At 44.4% G+C, this 20,264-nt stretch overlaps 1 protein-coding gene across 6 annotated transcripts in view; it reads left to right on the top strand.

Moving 5' to 3' along the window:
• LOC140396252 (voltage-dependent calcium channel subunit alpha-2/delta-4-like) overlaps positions 1–20,264 on the top strand; it is an 820,155-nt gene that overhangs the window by 643,843 nt on the left and 156,048 nt on the right. For all 6 annotated transcript variants that reach the window (XM_072484603.1, XM_072484602.1, XM_072484604.1 and 3 more), the window contains 3 exons: positions 10,378–10,448; positions 14,630–14,705; positions 18,262–18,314. In XM_072484603.1, coding sequence (XP_072340704.1) covers positions 10,378–10,448; positions 14,630–14,705; positions 18,262–18,314 — 200 coding nt within the window. The remainder of the gene's footprint in view (positions 1–10,377; positions 10,449–14,629; positions 14,706–18,261; positions 18,315–20,264) is intronic.

Genomic DNA, 20,264 nt, shown 5'->3' with positions numbered 1-20,264 from the left:
TTCAATAAGACAGCCCTGTATTGGACGTCTATTCCTTTATGGAAAATTTGGCGTTCCTGAACTTGGCTACTTGCAACCTCAGAAGTGTCCTCATTCCTTTCTGTAGATGGTACTTTTTGAGTTGTTATTTCAGTATCTTTTACTATCGGCATTGAAAAGTCCTCAGAAACAGAATCTGAACTCGTCACTATCTCTGGTCTCCATTCCAATACATAGCTCTCCAGATCTTCTAAAGGTAGAACCTCTTGAGAAGTTTCTGCAAACTCACTTCGTGAAGCAAGTAACTGATCAGTAGAACATCGGCAAACTCTTTCGGCATCTGTCTGTATAGTGTATGATATTTGACCTGTCTCTGCTAGGATCATAGCTGGTGCCCATTTCTCGTTGGCGGTGTAATTCCCAGCTAACACCCTCTCTCCCTGGTTGAATACTCATCTTTAAGAGATTTTCTCCTTCCTAGCAAGTTGTGTTTGTAGTTGTCCTTTGACTATCTCTGATGTGTCAGCTGGAGTTAACAAATCAAACTGTGTTTGTAGTTTCCTCATAAACAATAGCATTCCCATTGAACTTTGCATGGTAGCATGTACAGTGTTCCGTTAAGATATTATAAATTTCTTTCCGCTTCTTGATAATGTTCCCTGGTCCTTTGATGCTTTGATAGAATGCTTTAATGACAGCACTAAACGTTCAGTAAATCCATTTGTGCTGATTGATATGGAGCTTACTTGATATGTTGTATACCACCTACAAATTCTCCAAGGGTTCCTGTTCACTCGAACCAGTGATGAACATGTCATCTAAATAACATTGCACTCCATTCAATCCACTTGATCCATGGATCTCTGAAAAAGGGTAGGCACGGCTGTTATTGCAAAAGCAATAATGAAACAGACCTTTATACGCTATATTGTGATTCGGCAGCCAAATACATCTGCAGATATGCTTGTGAAACGTCAATTTTATTAAATTTCTGTCCTCCAGTAAGTCCAGTATACAAGTCTTCAATAAGCAGAGGTAGATAATAATGTTCACACAAAATTTCTCACAAAGCCATCCCATTTTAATACAGGAATGATTGGTGTCACCCAGTCACTTGTAGCAACAGATTCAATTACTCCTATCCTTACTAATCTTTTTAGTTCTTCTTCAACTTTAGGCTTGATGGTGTATGGTAGAATTCTAGCTTTGAGACATTTAGATGTGCTTTCTGACTTTATTTTTAGGTGTAGCTCAATTTCAGTCATAGAACCCAGTGAATCTTCAAACCCTTCTCATACTTCTTCAGAAATTGTTGCAAGTTGCTCCTTGAATCCACTAAATGATTGACTGTTTCCCAATTGAGTCTAATCTAAGCCAACCATGCTCTGCCAAATAGAGCAGGAAATTTTCCACGATGTGAAGGGGCAATTTTGTCATCTGTCCATTTGCTTCTAGTTTCACCATAATGCATCCTTTTAATGGCATGACATTGTGATAATCCATGGAGGATCATGGGGACCATGGAGGATCACTTATCGATTTCACCGTTGGGCTTGTAGAGTATGGGTTTTCGTGGTAGAGGGTGGAGGCCCACCCAGCTGGGACTCATTAAATGCTGTCCCAGACCCAGACCTCGAGTTCTGAATGTCCTGGGCTCGGACATTTGTGTTGTAAAATAAACCTGTTTCGTCTCCTTCTTCATGTCTCCTGGGTTACTACATTGGTGAGAAGAATCAAGTACGAGATTCTGGATAGCATTCCTTGAAACTCTGATAAGGAACGAAGTGTGAGGATATCCCGGAAATGCCCCTATTTGGAAAACCCGAGCCATATGTACCAAGTGCACCGAGACGATGTGCTAATCAAAGGAGCTACCAAGAAAGAACATGTAACAAATTTGGAGAAAGTCCTATGATGATTCTCTAACGTGGGCATCGGCCTGAATTGGGAAAAGTACATGTTCCTGGCATGCAAGGTAACATTCCTTGGGTACTGTGCTGATAAAAATGGCCTGCACCCTTAGATAACAAAGTGAAGGCCATCAGAGGGGCACCAATCCCGCGAAACATGACCGAACTGAAGTCGTTCCTAGGTCTCATACATTATGATGGGAAATTCATCCCCAACTTGGCTACTTTACTGGCACCCCAATGCGCTCTGTTGAAAAAGCTCTACAGCATTTAAAGGGCTCACTAACGAGTCCCAGGCATTACAGGACAAAGCATTCATGAAAGTGAAACAACAGCTGCCATCATCCAACATCTTGACGCACTATGATCCCAAAGACAACTGGTACTAGTGTGGTGCATGCGCTGGTATGCACGATACCTCTCCATATGGAGTAGGGGCAGTCTTCTCCTATCGATGGGATGATGGCACCGAGCAACCAATAGCATATACATCACGAATCATGGCAGATTCAAAGTGACACTATACACAAATTGAAAATGAGGACTGGCCGTGATATTTGGAGTAAGGAAATTTCATCCGTATGTCTATGGCCGGCACGTTACGACAATCAAGGACCATAAACCGTTGTTGGGCCTTTTTAAGGAGGACAAAGTGATTCCCCCACAATGCCTCGGCTCCGATCCAACGTTGAACACCTTTGTTAGTGGCCTATGAGTACTCCTTCAAGGACCGCCCTGGCACACACTTCGCCAGCACTGATGCCCTGAGTCACTTACCACTGCCCACAAACTTGGCCCCTCTGCCAGTAATGGAAGAAGTCATAATGACATTAAATTTCCTGGATACCCTGCCTGTGTCCGCGAAACAATTCCAGGCATGGACCCAGAAGGATCCTGCACTGGCAAAACTGCTCCACATGATCCTAAGGTGTAGAATTCTATCACACCCCACAAGAAGATATGAAGCCCTTCCTATCCAAACACCAAGAATTAAGCATGGAAGGTAGCATCATCATGGGGGGAACCTGAGTGGTCATCCCCTGCCTAGGTCAGTGCTCTATCCCGAGGTCACCAAGATGACGATGTTTGCAAGGAACTACATACGGTGGCCTGGGCTTAACACTGACATTGAGAACATGGCGAAACAGCACCTTTGTATCCAGAAGCTCCCACCTTCGACCTCGCTGCACCTGTGGGAATAGCCAGGGAGACTTTGGGTACGGGTGCATATGGACTTCACGAGGCCATTCATGGGATCAATATTCTTAATCTTAGTTGACGCCTGTTCTAAAATAGATGGACAAACAACGGATATCCTCCATGACTTCCAACATGACCATAGAGAAACTTTGTGTTCATGGAATACCGAAGGCCCTCATATCAGACAACAGGACCTCCTTCACCAGTGGAGAATTCCAGGCATTTGTGAAGTCCAATGAGATAAACATATCTGAATGACATCAGACCATCCATCTTCCAACAACCTGGTCGAACGGGCAGTCAAACTGTTTAAAACGGGCATGAAGAAGCAGACCAAAAGAGAAAATGCTGGAAAAATCTCAGCAGGTCTTTTAGCTTTGATGACGAGTCATCTGGACTCGAAACGTTAGCTCCTTTCTCTCCCTACAGATGCTGCCAAGCCTGCTGGGATTTTCCAGCATTTCCTCTTTTGGTTTCAGATTCCAGCATCCACAGTAATTTGCTTTTATGAAGAAACAGACCACTGGTTCTGTAGACACTAAATTATCCCAATTCCTCTAAGACTATAAGACCATGCTACACACTACAATGAGTTGTGGCGACAGGGCTGCTCATGGGCTCTCAACTCTGGACCAGACTCAGTCTATTGTTTCCCAATCTAGGGGGAAAGGTGGAGTCAAGACAAGAAGCCCAGAAAAGAAATTTTGATACTTCAAGACAGGAGACACATTATATGTAACTTTGGAGATGGATCTCCTTGGATCCCAGGCGTTATACTGGAAAAGACAAACTTAGGAGCAGGGAACCCTATCATGTTGAAATGACTCTGGATACGACAATGCCCTCAGTGTCCTTTGTGCTCACCTCCAGGCAGGGGACTCATTCCATGGAAACCCAGGAGTCACTTCCCTTGAGGACGAAGACTTTGGATCAGAAATGGAGATGAAGATGCCTGATCCACTGCCAGGGGTCAGCATCAAAGAGGAGTCCTCATCAGTGGTCGTTTGATGCTCTGCCAGGAAAAGACGATTCCCTATCCACCTCACGCCCCCAATCTGGCTCCACTGACAGTTGGCCCGAGACTGTGCGCCAAGAAGCAAAGGAGTAGGAGTCGTGGCGATGACCTGGAATTAGGAGGGGTGAGAACCCTCCTGAGGACCATGACAAATCAATCTCTCCATGGGGTTCGTAGAGTTTGAGTTCCCGTAGTAGCGGGCAGAGGCAGCTAGGACTCGTTAGTGAGCCCTTTAAATGCTCCCAGACCAGGGCCGCGAGTTCGAATAGTCCCGCTCTGGAACATTTGTGGTGTGTGCCGCACTCGCAGCATTTTCTTTTGAGTTAAAATAAACCTGTTGAGCCTGTTTAGCAGCTATGACAATGAGTCATCCAGACTGGAAACGTTCGCTCCCTTCTCTCTCCACAGATGCTGTCAGACTTGCTGAGATTGTCCAGCATTTTCTGTTTCTGTTTAGCCTCTTGTTCGTGCCTCCTGAATTCCTACAGACCTCTTCAGTGAATGTCCCGAGGATCACATTTGATGGTTTTAAAGGCAGCTGCCTCAGCTTTTGGTTGTCTCAATTATTAACGATACTGCTGCACCCCTATCCACTTCCATTTTAATTTATGCCCCAAAACCTTAATCCCCCTGCACCGACCAAACACCTAGTTTTAGCTCTTGCTGTCGCTCTGTTTCATTGCCTTTAAATGATCATGAGCTTCATCCACCAATTTGTAAACACGACTAGATTGTTTACTTATGTTGTTCTTGCACTCTGTTGGAGTAGGAGAATTATTCTGAGCCCAGCATGCCTTGGCAATGTGGTCCTTCTTACCACAGTTCTTGCAAATATTTGATTTACTCCAGCATTCCTCCGCTGAGTGCCCAACCTGTGCACAATGGTAACATGATTGCACCTTTACAGCTTTGATCCTTGAGGTATCTATTTTGTGTATCTTTACTCCAGCCCCTATCAGTAAAGCTCCATAGATATGGCTACTTCCACCGCAGCTTTCAGAGTGAAGTCACCCACAGTAAGGAGCTTCCTCTGAATTGCTTCACTGTGTAACCCACAAACCAGCCTGTCTTGAAGAGTATCATCAAGTGTTGTACCAAATTCACAATATCCAGTACTTCCTTAAAGACGCTATATATGTCACCTTCTTCCTGACTACAGTGGTGGAATCAGGACCTTTTGCAATCAATAATGGTTTTGGAGAGAAATTTCCCTCTAAAATTTTCATTTATTCGCTGAAGGACTTATGTTCTGGTTTTGCTGGGTGAACCAGATTCTGTTGCAGCATACATGTTTTATGGCCAACTAAGCTGGGAAATGTTACAACCTTTAGATCCTCTGGTGTCTGATTAGCTATTAAAACCAATTGGAATCTTTCTTCACAAGAATTCCATGTTTAAGAATTCTGATTAAACATTTTTCCTGCCATTGTTTTTGATCCTGGCTCCGAGAGTCTAGACTTCCTCCCTTCCGACTGTGTTGGAAAGTATGGCACAAATAATCCTTTGAACAAGCAACTGGGAATTATTCCCCTTTTATGTCTGAGTATTTCAACTTTTCTACCGAGTAATGGTCCATGAAGAATCAGCAGACTTCGAAATCCCAGTTCTACGCAGCCTGTGTAGCTTCCCCGTGTGCATGGCCCTGCAGCTCAGACTCCGCTCACTTCAACGCAAGCAAGTCATCCCCAACTGTCTGTCTTCTTACTCACAGTAGCTGTTGAAAGCTTCTGTTAAACCTTTACATCAGTGGCAGTACTTCGCCAAACGTCTGTGTGTGTGCGATGTTACTACACCCTGGGCGAGTGCACGGTCAATTCCAGCCCGACAGACCCCAGAGTCCCAACATAAGTGACTTAACCAATAATTTTCCTGAGATCTTTGACCCCTGACTGCCCCATTGAGTTACAGGCACCATATTTGTTTGTAAAATACTAGCAAAACTGTTTATTAATAACAAGAGATGAAAGATAAACGTATAATGGTAAGAATGGAACAATGGTCTGCTAAAGTAATTATTCCCCCAAACCACATCACACCCTCCATCCAGTCACACGGTGGGTATGGGAAAGGATTGAAAATAATAGGGATTAAAAGGGTGTGAGATGAATCTTTACTGCTGTGTTTGTGGCCGTTGTAGTTGTCGATCATCAAGGCCACCAGGTGTTGGTTCGGATCTTCTAATGGCTGTCTTAAACTAGAACATGCAGGCTGTAGATTTTTCTCTGGGGAATCACTTTCTGGGGAATGACCTCCACCAGACTGGCCCTCAGACTCACCGAGGTAATATTAGAATCCTTCACCTCAGGATATCAAATAGGTTTTTAAACAGCCCCCTCTTCCTGCAGGTGGTGCTGGAATGCTACCTCCCGCAGACTGAACTGACTGCAGAGAGAGCGGTCTTTAAACCCAGGCCTTCAGTTGAGATAAGGCTACCCAGCCTTTTAATCAGAAACAAAACATTCACAGACCTGGCTGCATAGAGAGAGTGTTTTAAACTTGCCCCTTCAGACAGAGACCCATCAGATCATAGAGATCAGGGCTTGTACTCTCCAGCTTCTTGATCCAACTGAAACCTAACTGGGAGAAACAGTCTCACAGAGAATGCCTACCAGCCCAGCTGAGGAGAACACAGAACCTCCAGCTGGGGTTTTTGAGAGAGATCCACTCCCTCAGGAAGAGAGAACACCAAGCCTTCTTCAGCTCTGTCCCAAAAAACAAAACTGAAATCTGAGAGCCAGCCTATCAGTCTTTCTAGAAACTTCTGAAGAGTTCCCAGGTGATTGATATACCAGACCCAGGTGCTTGTTATACCTGGACGATACAAGACCATTGTGTCACATTTTATTTATTAAGGCATCAAGGGTGGGATTCTCTCAGCCCACTCCGGGCCGGAGAATCGCCGGTCGACGCGCCGCCAGTCGGGGCTCTACGCAGCACCCCCACCACCCCCGCCGGCGATTCTCTGCCCGGGACGGCCGCTAAAAAAATCCAAGTCCCGCCAGCGCAGTCCACGTGTGGTCTTACCCAACAGGTCCTCGGCGTGCATTCTTTGGGGGCAGCCTGGTGGGGGAGGTCCGCTCCCGGTGGGGGGCCTTTGCTGTGGCCTGGTCCATGATCGGGGCCTACTGATCGGCGGGCCGGCCTCTTGGGTTGGGGGCCTCTTTTGGTCCGTGCCAGCCCCTGTACCCATATACCGTGTTGCATCGGGGCCAGCGCAGCCAAGGAATCCAGTGCGCAATCGCGGCGGTCGCAGTGCGCATGCGCGCATTTGTGCTGGCCACAGCGCACATGCGCAGACCCGCGGCACACATTTGAGGCCGGTACCGGCAGCTGGAGCAGCATGGGTCGCTCCTGTACCGTGCTGGCCTCCTGAAGGGCTCGGAATCGCTGCTTCTGGGGGCCTGTTGACGCCATCGTAAAACGCGACGGCGTTTACGAAGGCGTCAACACTTAGCCTCAGGATCAGAGAATCCCGCCCCCTGTTTTGTAGCCTGTGGTGTCCAAGCCTGGATATTTCTTCTTTGTTTTGAAGAAACATCATTTTAAGGCCACATTCTAATTGCTTTCAACATAAGTAAATATCTGAATCACATAGCATGACACCCAGAACTGGAATAGATGTCTTATTTTTCCTTTTCTTTTTAAACTGCCTTATCTATTCCAATATTATCTTAGCATTACATGCATAGCAAAGTAGTCATTTTACGATTAGAGAATGAAATATTACACTTCGCTTCTCTTTGTTTTTATTGACTTTTGCATATTTTAAATTTAGGGATGTCAATGATTAGTAAGAAAATGTTTTTTCTACTGATAGTATGTGTCCCATATTTTTTGAATAATTTGATTCCTCCCTCTCATTCACTTGCCTCCCATTACACTCTCCAATAGGTAAATAATCAATCTTGCATGTGAGTAAAGCACTGGGAGATAGGCATGAGAGTAGCCTGGAAACAACTTTGACGCACCCTCTTTTCTGTCTCTCCCTCCTGTCTCTCTTTTTCTTTCCTCCATTCTGTCTCTCTTTCCTTTCCCCCTCTCCCCTTTTCCCTCATGCTTGTCCTCTTTACCCATGGGAAAGACAAGAGTTTGATTTGGCAAAGTCTATTGAAGTACATCAGAGACAGGCAGCTGAGTGGTTTGGGGTATCATGTACATCGATCAGTGTCTCAACTACTTTTAAAATGCATCTTCCACCCATTACTGTAAATATAATATAAAGTTGCCACAGTTCCAGATGTGCTGCGAGAGCTGACTGGTGGTGGTTTAACCTGAGGATCACCACATTATAGGCGAGGGGCTAGGTTGAAGAGGCAAGGCCTTCATGAATAATCTCAGCCGGTACGGGAATTGAACCCGTGCTGCTGGCCTTCTTCTGCATCACAAACCAACTGTCTAGCCAGGTGAGCTAAACCGGCCCCTATTACTAGATGCCAAGTGAATCAACCATGTTAGATGTAGATGTAAATTTCCCAATGGAACCAACAAGTAGCCTTATCCCAATCTCAGGAGAACATCACTAACGGAACATTATGTTATTGTTATTTCTCAACAATTGTCCTATGACCCCACTAACTGCATCCCCCCCCCCCCCCCCCCCCATTTTCCCTTATGATTTTGCCAATTTGTACAACCTGTTGGTAGTTTTACACTATAGATTTGTACCTTTTAAAAACTAGGGGTTATTCTGCCCTGAACTCTGATTCATTTGACATCAGAGAGAAGACTTTCAATCCTTCTGCTCAGGCTAGATTTCAACCTGACTTTAAGTCACAGGAATATTCCTCAGTACATTTGATAACACTCAAACATGAAACAATAAGTGTTTGTGCATGTTAAAACTATTTGAACAGAATTGTGTTGAACTTTTAATAAATAACTTCAGCAGGGCAACAGAGTCACACTAAATGTACTTAAGGAATGGGAAGTGGCTATATATAACTTGATGTCTAATTGAATGTCACAATTGGGTTTTCCTCTTGACCCATGTTAAAGGCATATGGCACTGAGGGATAAATTGGAGTTTAAGCTTTGAATTAGTTGGGCCTAGGGCTGCCGATTAGAGCAAATTGAGGTATGATCCATTTTTCAAAGTATTGGGCCTCTTGGAACAAGTAACCTGTTACATGGTGATGTACTAAGCCAGACATGCCAGAAGGTCCAGGTTTAATTTCCAGTCTATACTGAGTTGGTTGATCCATGGTGATATAGCAATTGGGCATTGCAAATAGTTTTAACACCCTTAGGTTAGGAAGGGGAAGGTCATCTAAGGTTTTCACTCCTGATCAGTCTCTAATACCCGCTTCTGAAAATTGCATTTCTAGATGTTGTCAGTATAAGATTTGACAAAACTGTGATAGCCCCAGTGATGAAATCACTGGGGCTGGATTTTCCGATTTGGAGACTATGTCCCCACGTCAGCATGGCAAAGGTGGCATTTTATGCCAAAAAACGGCCACCGATTCCCCGTTTTGCTGGGGGCTAGCAGGGAGGCAGCGTAGAGCACCCGGCTCTAGCTGCCAATACGGCCTGGAGAATTGCCGGGCCCGTGGCTGCGCATGTGCACAGTGGCGGCCTGTAGCGGCCGCGCCATGCTTCATGGTGGATGCCGCTTGCGGCGTCCCCTCCTTTGGCCGGCTCACGCGCCCCAGACCACCCCACCACAGTGCTCCCAGCCCCGAATATGTCTACCCCTGCCCGCGGATTGACACTCCCCCGACTGTGGTGGTGCTGGATTGACGTGACCCACGCCATCGAGAACTTGGCTGGTCGGGGACGGAGCTTCAGGGGACGGGCCTCAGGCAATGGCCTGAGGCCGTGGATATGTGGCAGGGCGTACTCTGCAGGTACGCCACTTTGGAGGGGGCGGAGCATGGCGGAAGCGGCGCGCCCCCGATTCTGTCGGGAATTTGGATTCTCTGTCCCGTCACCGAACTCGATTTCGGCACCGGCGACTGGAGAATCCAGCCCCCGGCCTACTCTCACTGTCTTGCAGCTCATAGTTTAAAAGTGGCCACATGGTGACATATTTTAGGGCTGCCACCATCCATTGACCTCAAAATGCGTCAATGCTCAAAAGAGGAATTGAGGAAAGGAGATAAAAGTGGGAAAGAAAATGGAATTAATGTTGTTTATCACAGATGGTAAGCCTAGGGATATTAGTTTGAAGCTAACAATGGGGTATTTAATGAGGATAGCTCGGTAAGGCCTTGTAAAATAGATCAGGGATTTATAAATTAAGCAATATCCTCATTCATTTTCTTTCTCTTTCAGACAGGGCAATTTCTGGGAGAAGTGGATGGGTCGGTGATGACACAACTGCTGAACATGGGGCTGTTCAATGAGTAAGATATTGCCCGCTCACATTTTGTTGCAGTGATCAAGACTTATGTTTTGTGTGCCAGCTGGGATGTGAGGTTTCAGATTGGCTGGAAGACAGTGTCAGTATTCTGAGGGTAGAAGGTACCGTTTTTTGGTATCTTTACTTTTCTTACTTTTGCTTCAGATATTGTGGTCTTCAGTGGCACACAGATCTCTCCATTTGAAAAATAATGCAACTAGCAAAACGCCTTGGCCTGAATTTTAAGTGGGGTGGTTTTCTTGCACCCTGGTGTAAATGTCAGGGGGGCAGGTTTGCCACCGCCTGGCCAGCTTCACCCTCAGCTATTTTATGGGCATTTTAATTTGTCCGAGATGGGATTTTATGAGTAGGTGATCCCACACTTCCCCTCTTATACCCCTCTCTTATAACCCTATCTCTAAGGTTTGGCCTGAACCTGTCCAGGTGGCAGAAATGGTCAGTGCTCTCAACTCTTCTTTTCAATTGTTTATTGTAACATTGATAAGCTTATCAACATCAGCATCCTGCTCCCCTTTAAGCTAAATCAGCATTAAACTCACAAATATCAACTCTGTAACTTCTGAGCTGCACCTGTGCTGTTAACCCTTGGATTGCTTCCACCCCCACATGTAAAATGCAACATAATAGCCTCGAGGGTGAGTAGGCATTGAGTACAGCATCACTGGCATGACACCCAATTTTACAGTCTCCTATAGCCGTCTGCCAACCTGCTCTCAGGAGTGGGACTGCAAAATTCCCGTCCTTGTGCCTCTTCTGGCTGAGCAAAGTAGGGAATTCTAACATTTTTGTTATTCCTGTGAAACCAATCACTCAGCAATTAATCATGTCAGTGTTCACAATTTTACAAATTAATTTTACTCTCATGCAGCCATAACATTGCTGGGCACTTGGGGTGAAGCATCACCCCGCTCATCCAGGTTCCTCTGACCCACATAACAGAAAATGTATTGGATGAAATATATCTGTCAAGTTTATGTGTTTACCTCACCTGCCCTCATGCCAATTCCACCGTTAAATTCATGAGAGGTCAAGGAATTGTGGCCATTTTGTCATATTCTTCCTCCAGGTTACAATGATGCCATCATCATCAACATTTTAACACATGGTCACAAAATCTATCCAGTCAATTGTGCCAGTTTTGCACCCTTAAAATGGGACTTGCAGCCACTAATCCTCTGCACAGTGCTAACCTCACCAAGATCTGTAGAGTTAGCTCATTTGCATGAACTTTGACCTGACCATTCGTTAGCAGATATCTTGTGTAACATGGAAGTAGTATGACTGGGAGCCTAGAAATTAGCTGGACAACCTTTAAAAAGCCAAGACCTGCAGAAGGATGCTGAGTGAACAGTTGTGATCTTTATGCTGGGCTGAATTTAGTATGAGGTACTTGTCTCCATTGATGACTAGTGTGTGATTTTTGTGACGCTTTTGAAACATGTTTTCAAGTGGAGGAACTGGCAGAATTATGCAAAGAAAGGAGCAGAGCACTGCAGAGGCAGAGAAGAACTATTCAGAATTTTACAGAGCATAATGCACAGACCTTCTGACTGAAATATCATGAAAAAGACAAGAAAGATTGTTTGGTGCAATCCATCCAACACTCCCACCACCACCAAACACCACCCTCTATCCCCCCTGCGCTGTCTTTAATATCACTACCCCATTATTTGCTCTATGGTTCCATTCGGCACAAAATTCACCCATCTCCTAGTTTTCCAGAAATGTTGTGATCAATGTTAACAGAAGTGAGCAGCATTTTTTAGGTTATTTTATTTTTACTGATTATTTGCCCTCCTTTGCATTTACATTTCTTCCATATCCTAAAAGAAGAGAACGTGATTTATTGTGGGAAAGCAACCGACAAACAGAAATATTATAATGGCGCATTTAGTCAGTATCGAACAGATGGTGCAATAGTCTAACACAAGTTTAATCCAGGCAGACTTTGCTGCGATCTGCCTCTAATATTAGCCTGGCAGGTTTCACTGTGCTCTGCTGTGAGTTTAGTCTGACAGGTTACACTAAAATGTGTCTCTAGTCTTGTCTAAACAGGCTTCATGATCGGCAATGCAAAGGCAAAATAATGTGGATGCTGGAATCTGAACTATTGGAAATTACTCAGCAGGTAACGGCTGTGGAGAGAGAAACAGAGATACGGGTAAGGTTCTCCAGCCTCCCACGCACTGTGTTCCGCTGCGGCGGGAAGGGGCCTGCCATTGGCTGGCAGTGGGATCTTCTGATCCCACCGCTGTCAGAGATTTCCCATTTAATCCATCCACGCTGCCAGGAAACCGTCAGCGAGAGCAGAGGATCCTGCCAGTGTGACTAGCTGGAAGATCTTACCCAACATTTCAAATAGATTCTTCTTCGGTGATCACTCGCTAAGGAGTATGATTGTCCACCTAAGAAACTCCATGTAACTGGTCATGGGTTCTTATGGGTCCTTGCATGGCTGATGAACTCAATCCTTGCACCAGATCACCGACCGCACACTTGACAGGTGTTTCCGGAAGATGGGGTCATTCCTTGGATTCTAAATCCTGGTATCCCTTTCTCAGGCTCCTTTCCCGCGTGCCATCAGATGTCCTCAAAGAATTGTGTCCCTTCAATCAGGAGATTCCTCCAATAGGTCACTTCTCAGCAAGAGTCTCCCAAGCGTTGATGTCTATGTTACATTTCTTGAGATGAGTCTTCAGGGTGTCTTTGAAACACTTCCTTTGTGGGCGAAGATGATTTGCTTTGGCAGTCGCAACTCTGATCCTAAGCATATGGCCAGCCAGTGGAGTTGGTTTTGGATTATCATCGCCTCAATGCCAGTGCTCTAGTCTCCTTCAAGGATGCTGATGTCTGGTCATCAAAAATTCTCATCCATAGGCATCCAACGAGATGCTCGCGGATTGGGTATGCTGTTGGATCACCACATCGATATCAGTCTGAGATGAAAGGCGTCTCCCCAGGTAGGGGAAACGTTCCACATTTGGTAGCATTTCTCCGTTGATCTTGATGGAGGGAGAAACCGGACCTTGCCTGAGGGCGGGTTTGGAAAGGACTTGAGTCTTCTTGAGGTAGAGGCTGCGACCAATTCTTCAGTATACTTTCGCGAAGGTGTTAAGCATGGATCGGAGATTCTCTTCTGAGGTAATCCCTGGTAGATTACCAGTGACCTGAAACCTTGGGTGGAATGCTACCAGCTCTAAAATGACCAGGTCCCAACCCGAATTCTGTCAGTTGCGTATTGTGATCTTCTGAAGTGCAGCCAATTAAGAGGCCACCTCCATGGTCGTTGTCTAATTCAGGACAGAGAGCCGGTTACTGAGGTGGAAGGGCCAAATAGTGGGGCCAAAGCTGTGAACAGCCAGCAAATCCACCATGAAAAGATAAAATGTTGCTAGGGGACAGTAGGGGCATCTCAAGGTGAAGGTGCTCTCTCAATTTAAAAATAAAGAATGGCTACAGCTGTCAGGCCATCATTGTGGAGTGTTAGCTTCCCAAAGTGTTCCCAGTATCAAGCAAACATGACACATCGACATGGCAGTGACTACCAGCCTTGCATCAGCAAGTAGTCAACGAATTGAGGGAAAATTGTTGTCACCACTACCTTCCCGAACTCCAGCAGGTAGCTGAAGGCAGTCACCTGGCAACAGGAATGCTTATGGCCACGGTTGTGACCGTTTGATCCCCACAGCTCCATGCTGGTCGTATTGATGGAAGGCATTGATGGTTGCCTAGGCCTCAGAGGTGGGGTTGGAGGCAGGACTGGGAATAAAACTTTAAGATAGTGCATGAGGTCGGTTTCCCAAAGTGTTCCTGTCTCTGAGCGAACTTGCCAAAGGTGGGTTCAGCATGGTAGCAGCTCCCTGCCTTGCAACAGCTAGTAGTCTCCAACCTCACCCCTGCAGGCCTGGGAAGATTCCACATGTTAACTCTGGTTCTCTCTTCACACACACTCCTGACCTGCTGAGTATTTCCAGCATTTTCTGTTTTTATTTCATTATCAGTAGTCTGTCAGCAGTTCCACCCAGATAATTATCACAGTGGTCTTTTGCAAGTCTCCACCCATAACATTCCAGGTTTCTCTGCAAGCTTCAACAAAATTAGCAACTATTTTTTTGTTTTGAACTATATGTCAATAAATAAGTCTGTTCATATTTCTAATCTTAGGGTGAAACTTTATGATTACCAAGCTATGTGCAAAGAGCCCACTAATCACCACAGTGGATCACAACCCATGCTCAGTGTGAGTATCTATCCCACAATGATATTGTAGTGTTTAATTTAAAACTCTTAACTGTACTGCTGGTATTCGTGAGGTTTATGTCACTTATGTGTCACCGATGAAAATGGAGCAACTGCACATGCAAAGTTATCTTTCATGTACAAACTCACTTCCTACCCCTCCGCTTGTTCCATCAGAATTAGGGTGGCAATATAAACATCTACTCACCTAACCAAGAATAATTCTATTTAACAAACCTATTGGGTTGTTTACTCTATGCTGCAAAGAGGGTGTCTTATGTGGTTGGGGGAGTGTTGGACAGAGTAATATCAAAAACAGGAGCAATGATTATAGACAATTCACTTAATCACTGCAGCAGAAATTTATGGTACCACAGGCGGATGAAATACAGCATCAGGATTACCTTGCATGGTTCTGCAAACTTACAATTCATGCAATCTACTTTGTTCAACTTGTATTGTTTATATTGTGGATGTTGTGGGCTCCTGAATACATCATAGTCCAAAACATTATAAAGGCCAAGACCCTTATACCAGATAAGCAGTTTTGTTGTTGCACTAGATGAATTGCTCATGGTGGGCCAGATGGTTCTATGACTAATTCTTTTACAGCAAAGAAGGAGGCTGTACGGTCCATCATGTTTGTGTTGGCCCAATGAAGGAGCAATTAACCTAGTGCAACAAATAAACTGATGGTCTGGTTTAACTGTATGGTCTTCGTAACATTTTGGATTATTAAGCAGTTCAGGAACCGGCATTATCTGCACTCTGGTTGAAGAAGATGGAATGTATAAAATATAATTTTTCTGATCGATTCAAAATAATGCTGAATCATCTGCGCTGGCTGCAATTTCTTCTGCTGTATTCCGCTTCCTTAGACCAGGAATAGGCCATCAGGCTCCTGAGCTTGTTTCACCAATTGGTATCATGGCTGAACTTTTACATCAACTCCGTTTCCTAGCCCCAACCCTGTGTCTCTCAATTTCTTTAGTGTCCAAAAATCTATCAATCTTGATTTTGACTATAGTCAATGGCTGAGCATCCACAGGTAAATTCACAAGCCTCAGAGAAGAGAATTCTCCTAATTTCAGGCTTAAAGGGTCAAGCTCTTACCCTGAGGTTATGGCCTTTGATTCTAGACTCACCAGTCAGGGGGAATGACCTCTCTCAGCTCTTTCAACTCTTTCAAGCCTTCTAAGAATGTTATACATTACAATGAGATCACCTCTCATTCTTCAAAATCCTGTTCTACCCAACCTTGGACAGCCCTCTCGACCCAGGAGTTAATCTAGTGAATCTCTGTTTCACTCCTCTCTGAGGCAAGTATATCCTTTCTTGGGTAAACAGACCAAATCTGTACACAGTACTCCAGGCATAGTCTCACCATTTCCTTCAAAGCAACATTTCCTTCCTTCTATCTTGCAATCTCCTAGTGATAAAGGTGAACCTGTGGACCTGTACACCCAGATCCCTCTGACTGTCAACTCTTGAGGGTTCTACCATTCACTGTATATTCCCTACCTGCATTAGACCTTCCAAAATGCATTACTTCACATTTGTCCGGATTAAACTCCATCTGCCATCTCTCGCCCAATTGTCCAAACGATCTAAATCCTGCTGTATTCTCTGACAGTCCTCATCACTATCTGCAATTCCACCAACCTTTGTGTCGTCTGCAAACTTACTAATCAGACCAGTTACATTTTCCTCCAAATCATTAAATACTACGAACAGCAAAGGTCCCAGCACTGATCCCTGCGGAACACCACTCATCACAGCCCTTCAATCAGAAAAGCACCCTTCCATTGCTACTCTCTGCCTTCTATGACCTAGCCAGTTCTGTATCCATCTTGCCAGCTCAACCCTGATCCCGTGTGACTTCACCTTTTGTACCATGCCATGAGGGACCTTGTCAAAGGCCTTACTGAAGTCCATATAGATAACATCCACTGCCCTACCTGCATCAATCATCTTTGTGACCTCCTCGAAAAACTATATCAAGTTAATGAGACACGACCCCTCCTTCACAAACTGTGCTGCCTCTCGCTAATACATCGATTTGCTTCCAAATGGGAGTAGATCCTGTTTTGAAGAATTCTCTCCAGTAATTTCCCTACCACTGACGTAAGGCTCACCGGCCTGTAGTTCCCTGGATTATCCTTGCTACCCTTTTTAAACAAAGGAACAACATTGGCTATTCTCAAGTCCTCCGGGATATCGCCTGAAGACAGTGAGGATCCAAAGGTCAAGGCCTCAGCAATTTCCCCTCTAGCCTCCTTCAGTAGTCTGGGTTAGTTCCCATCAGGCACTGGGGACTTATCTACCTTAATATTTTTCAAGTCGCCCAACACCTTGTCTTTTTGGATCTCAATGTGACCCAGGCTATCTACACACCCTTCTCCAGACTCAACACCCACCAATTCCTTCTCTTTGGTGAATACTGATGCAAAGTATTCATTTAGTACCTCGCCCATTTTTTCTGGCTCCACACATAGATTCCTTCGCTTCCTTCAGTGGGTCCACCCTTTCCCTGGCTACCCTCTTGCTTTTTATGTACGTGTAAAAAGCCTTGGGATTTTCCTTAACCCTATTTGCCGATGACTTTTCGTGACCCCTTTTAGCCCTCCTTACTCCTTGCTTAAGTTCCTTCCTACTTTCCTTATATTCCACACAGACTTCGTCTGTTCTCAGCCTTCTAGCCCTCACAAATGCCTCATTTTTCTTTTTGTGCTGTCTCTGACCCCAACATTGATATTCTATTACCCTTCACAAAATATTCTGCTTTTCCACTCTTCCTACCAAAGTAAATAACTTCACATTATACTCCATCTGCCACCTTTGTTCCCCATCAATAAATCTCTTTGTGGTCTCTTTACATTCTACTCACAACTTACTTTCTCACCAAAACCCAAATTTGCAACCCTCCGAGTGAAGAAGTTTCTTCTCGTCTGAATTTATCCTGAGACTATGACCACTAGTTTTCTGCTCCCCAGCCAGGACATATTTATTTTAATACTAATATACATTGCAAATAGTTAAGGAATTGCCCTTATGTACTAATTGGGGAGATGTGCCTAGAGAACTGCGGAGTAGAGGTCAGTACAAATGACTTGCAGTAATATCAGTTGACTTATAACGTTCCAGATTGTAGACCACAGCCATCAATTGAAAACTATTCCTGGACTAAATTAGATTTTACAGATTCATTAATTCCTGACAGGTGTGTTGTGTTTTGCAGGTTTCTAAACCAGTTATTAGAATAAACGTTGTGACTCTATGCAGCACCAATAGAACTCCCAGGGGAAGGAAGGACACACATGTTGGGGAATTGGGAATTATAATGAGCTTACTTTCTCTACTGGGAACAAAGAGTTTAATTTTCATTCAGTCTTGAATACTCCACACATAAAACAATTGAAGAAGCCTTTTATCGGAATTGTGACTTTATAATTAATTCACTTCTTTTGGTACAGCCTCCTAACACGCCCACTGTAGTTTTACATCGAAGGCAGAGGAGTGTTTTCGCAGCAGTCTAATTTTTTTAATTTTTTTTTTAGCCTTTCTACATTTTACTTGCTGCTCTGAAATGGTTCCTGGGCAACTTATTCATGTATGTACTCATTTTTCTAAAACTTGTCAGATGTATAATATATGTTTCAGAAGCAGGCATTTCTGCCATGTATTCCATTCTGTATAAAACCATCAAACTTAACTTGCATGGATATAAAGAAGGCACTATTTTTATAGAAGACTATTTGCTGAATACTTTAAAATTTTGTTTGCAAACCAAACATGTACCAGCACAATGACATAAACTCCATTGAGATTTGTTGCCATTTCAATGGCAGGAGAGCAGCCAGACATGCCTTGCATCATTTGAAACTGGCACTTGGTCTTTGGTTAAATGCAGATTGCTTGGTACATAGACAGAGTTTTATGATCCCTTTGTATTGCAGAATTGTGACTCCATGCAGCACCAATAGACAGAGAGCTGCTCATACACAATCTTAATTTTTATTTCTTTATTACGACTGGCTACAGCAGATCAATATAAACAACAAGTGAAAAAACCCAATGCTGGCCAGCAGACATGGTGTGGTAAGAAAGAAATGGTGATTAGCACCAGCATTCTGCATCTGAAGGAGGCCATTAAACTTTTTATTTTTACTCTTGCAGTGACTGAAAAAGCATCTTGCTCAGGCAACTGAAGATGGAGCTGCCATCAATAGTAGCAAAATAATTTTAAGGGATCATAAAACTTTCTTATTGGCAAAGCTCCTCTATTTGAAAAAGATTAGTTTGTGTTGCATCAGAAGCATTTGCCCCTAAATCTCAATCAACCTTGATCTGGATGTGAGAGCAAGAACTTTAATGCCTGAAAAAAAGTGAGGATTGCTGCCCCTGTAGCAAATTGACAGCAGCCTCCAGTGGTTCCTTTAAGGACCAATAGTTAGGCTGCTGTAGATGCAGAAAAATTAAACAGAACATGGATGCCACATGTTTCTTTTGGTTTTGCTAAACTTGGGAGCATTCAGTCCGTGGACACTGAATATCATATTCATAGGCTTAATACTTGCTTCAGGTAGATGTCCTGGACTCTTGGAGACCATTGTCTTTCAACTGTATGCTTAAGGAGGAGGCCAGACACACCAGCATGTGTCTGGAAATTGGTCTTCCACATAATTTATCATCCAAAAATCTGCACAACGAAGACCAATTCTTGTCCTACCAGATTTTTAAATTGTGTTGGAGTGCCAGATGAGCTGCTTACTGCTGATGCATTGATGGAAGGACCTGGCCTTTGGTTGCTGTGTGGTTCTTGTTAAACTTTTATTTGATACTGCAGCCATGTCTTAGCAGGATGTCGGAGTAGCTGGTGCTACTGAAGGTCTCGACCACCTCTTGTCATCCCATGCAACGCAGTACCTTCAAGATTCATGATTGGGAAATAATCGCCTTCCTGTTGCTCTGCTTAATGACATCATCATCAAAATAGGATTTCCTTGGGTAATCTTCCCTCTTTTCTGGCAACCCTGCTCTTGGTTCTCTGCCAAAGGTCAACTCCCTTTGCCTATGAGCAGCCTCTAGCTTCACAGCTGAAGGCTATTCTAATTGAGGAATTAGCCTTGTGAGATGTGAGAGCACTTCACAGCTGGTTTTGTTTGCTGCTTGCTGCAGCTTGGAGCTGCAAATGACTGGAGGCTGTGTTGCTATTTCCTTCCTTTTCAGTAGCCGGAAAGAAGGAAATGTTTTCTAAGATACCTGAGTCCTGGAATTCCAGGCTCAGGTTGCTGTATGTGTCCAAAAGCAATCCGGTTTGAAGCACGAAGAAGCTGCAGGATTTGTTTTTTAAAATTCATTTACGGGATGTGGGCATCGCTGGTTAGGCCAGCATCTATTGCCCATCCCTTGTTGCCCTTAAGAAGGTGGTGGTGAGTTGCCTTCTAGAACTGCTGTAGTCCCTGAGGTGTAGGACACCCACTGTGTTGTTAAGGAGGGAGTTCCAGGATTTTCCCCAGTGACAAAGAATGAAAAGCAACATATTTCCAAGTCAGGGTGT

The sequence above is a fragment of the Scyliorhinus torazame genome, chromosome 19 (genome assembly GCF_047496885.1).
Source record: "Scyliorhinus torazame isolate Kashiwa2021f chromosome 19, sScyTor2.1, whole genome shotgun sequence".
Classification (NCBI taxonomy): Eukaryota; Metazoa; Chordata; class Chondrichthyes; order Carcharhiniformes; family Scyliorhinidae; genus Scyliorhinus; species Scyliorhinus torazame.
Note: the sequence above shows the minus strand (reverse complement) of the source record. Positions and strands in the feature narration are given on the sequence as shown.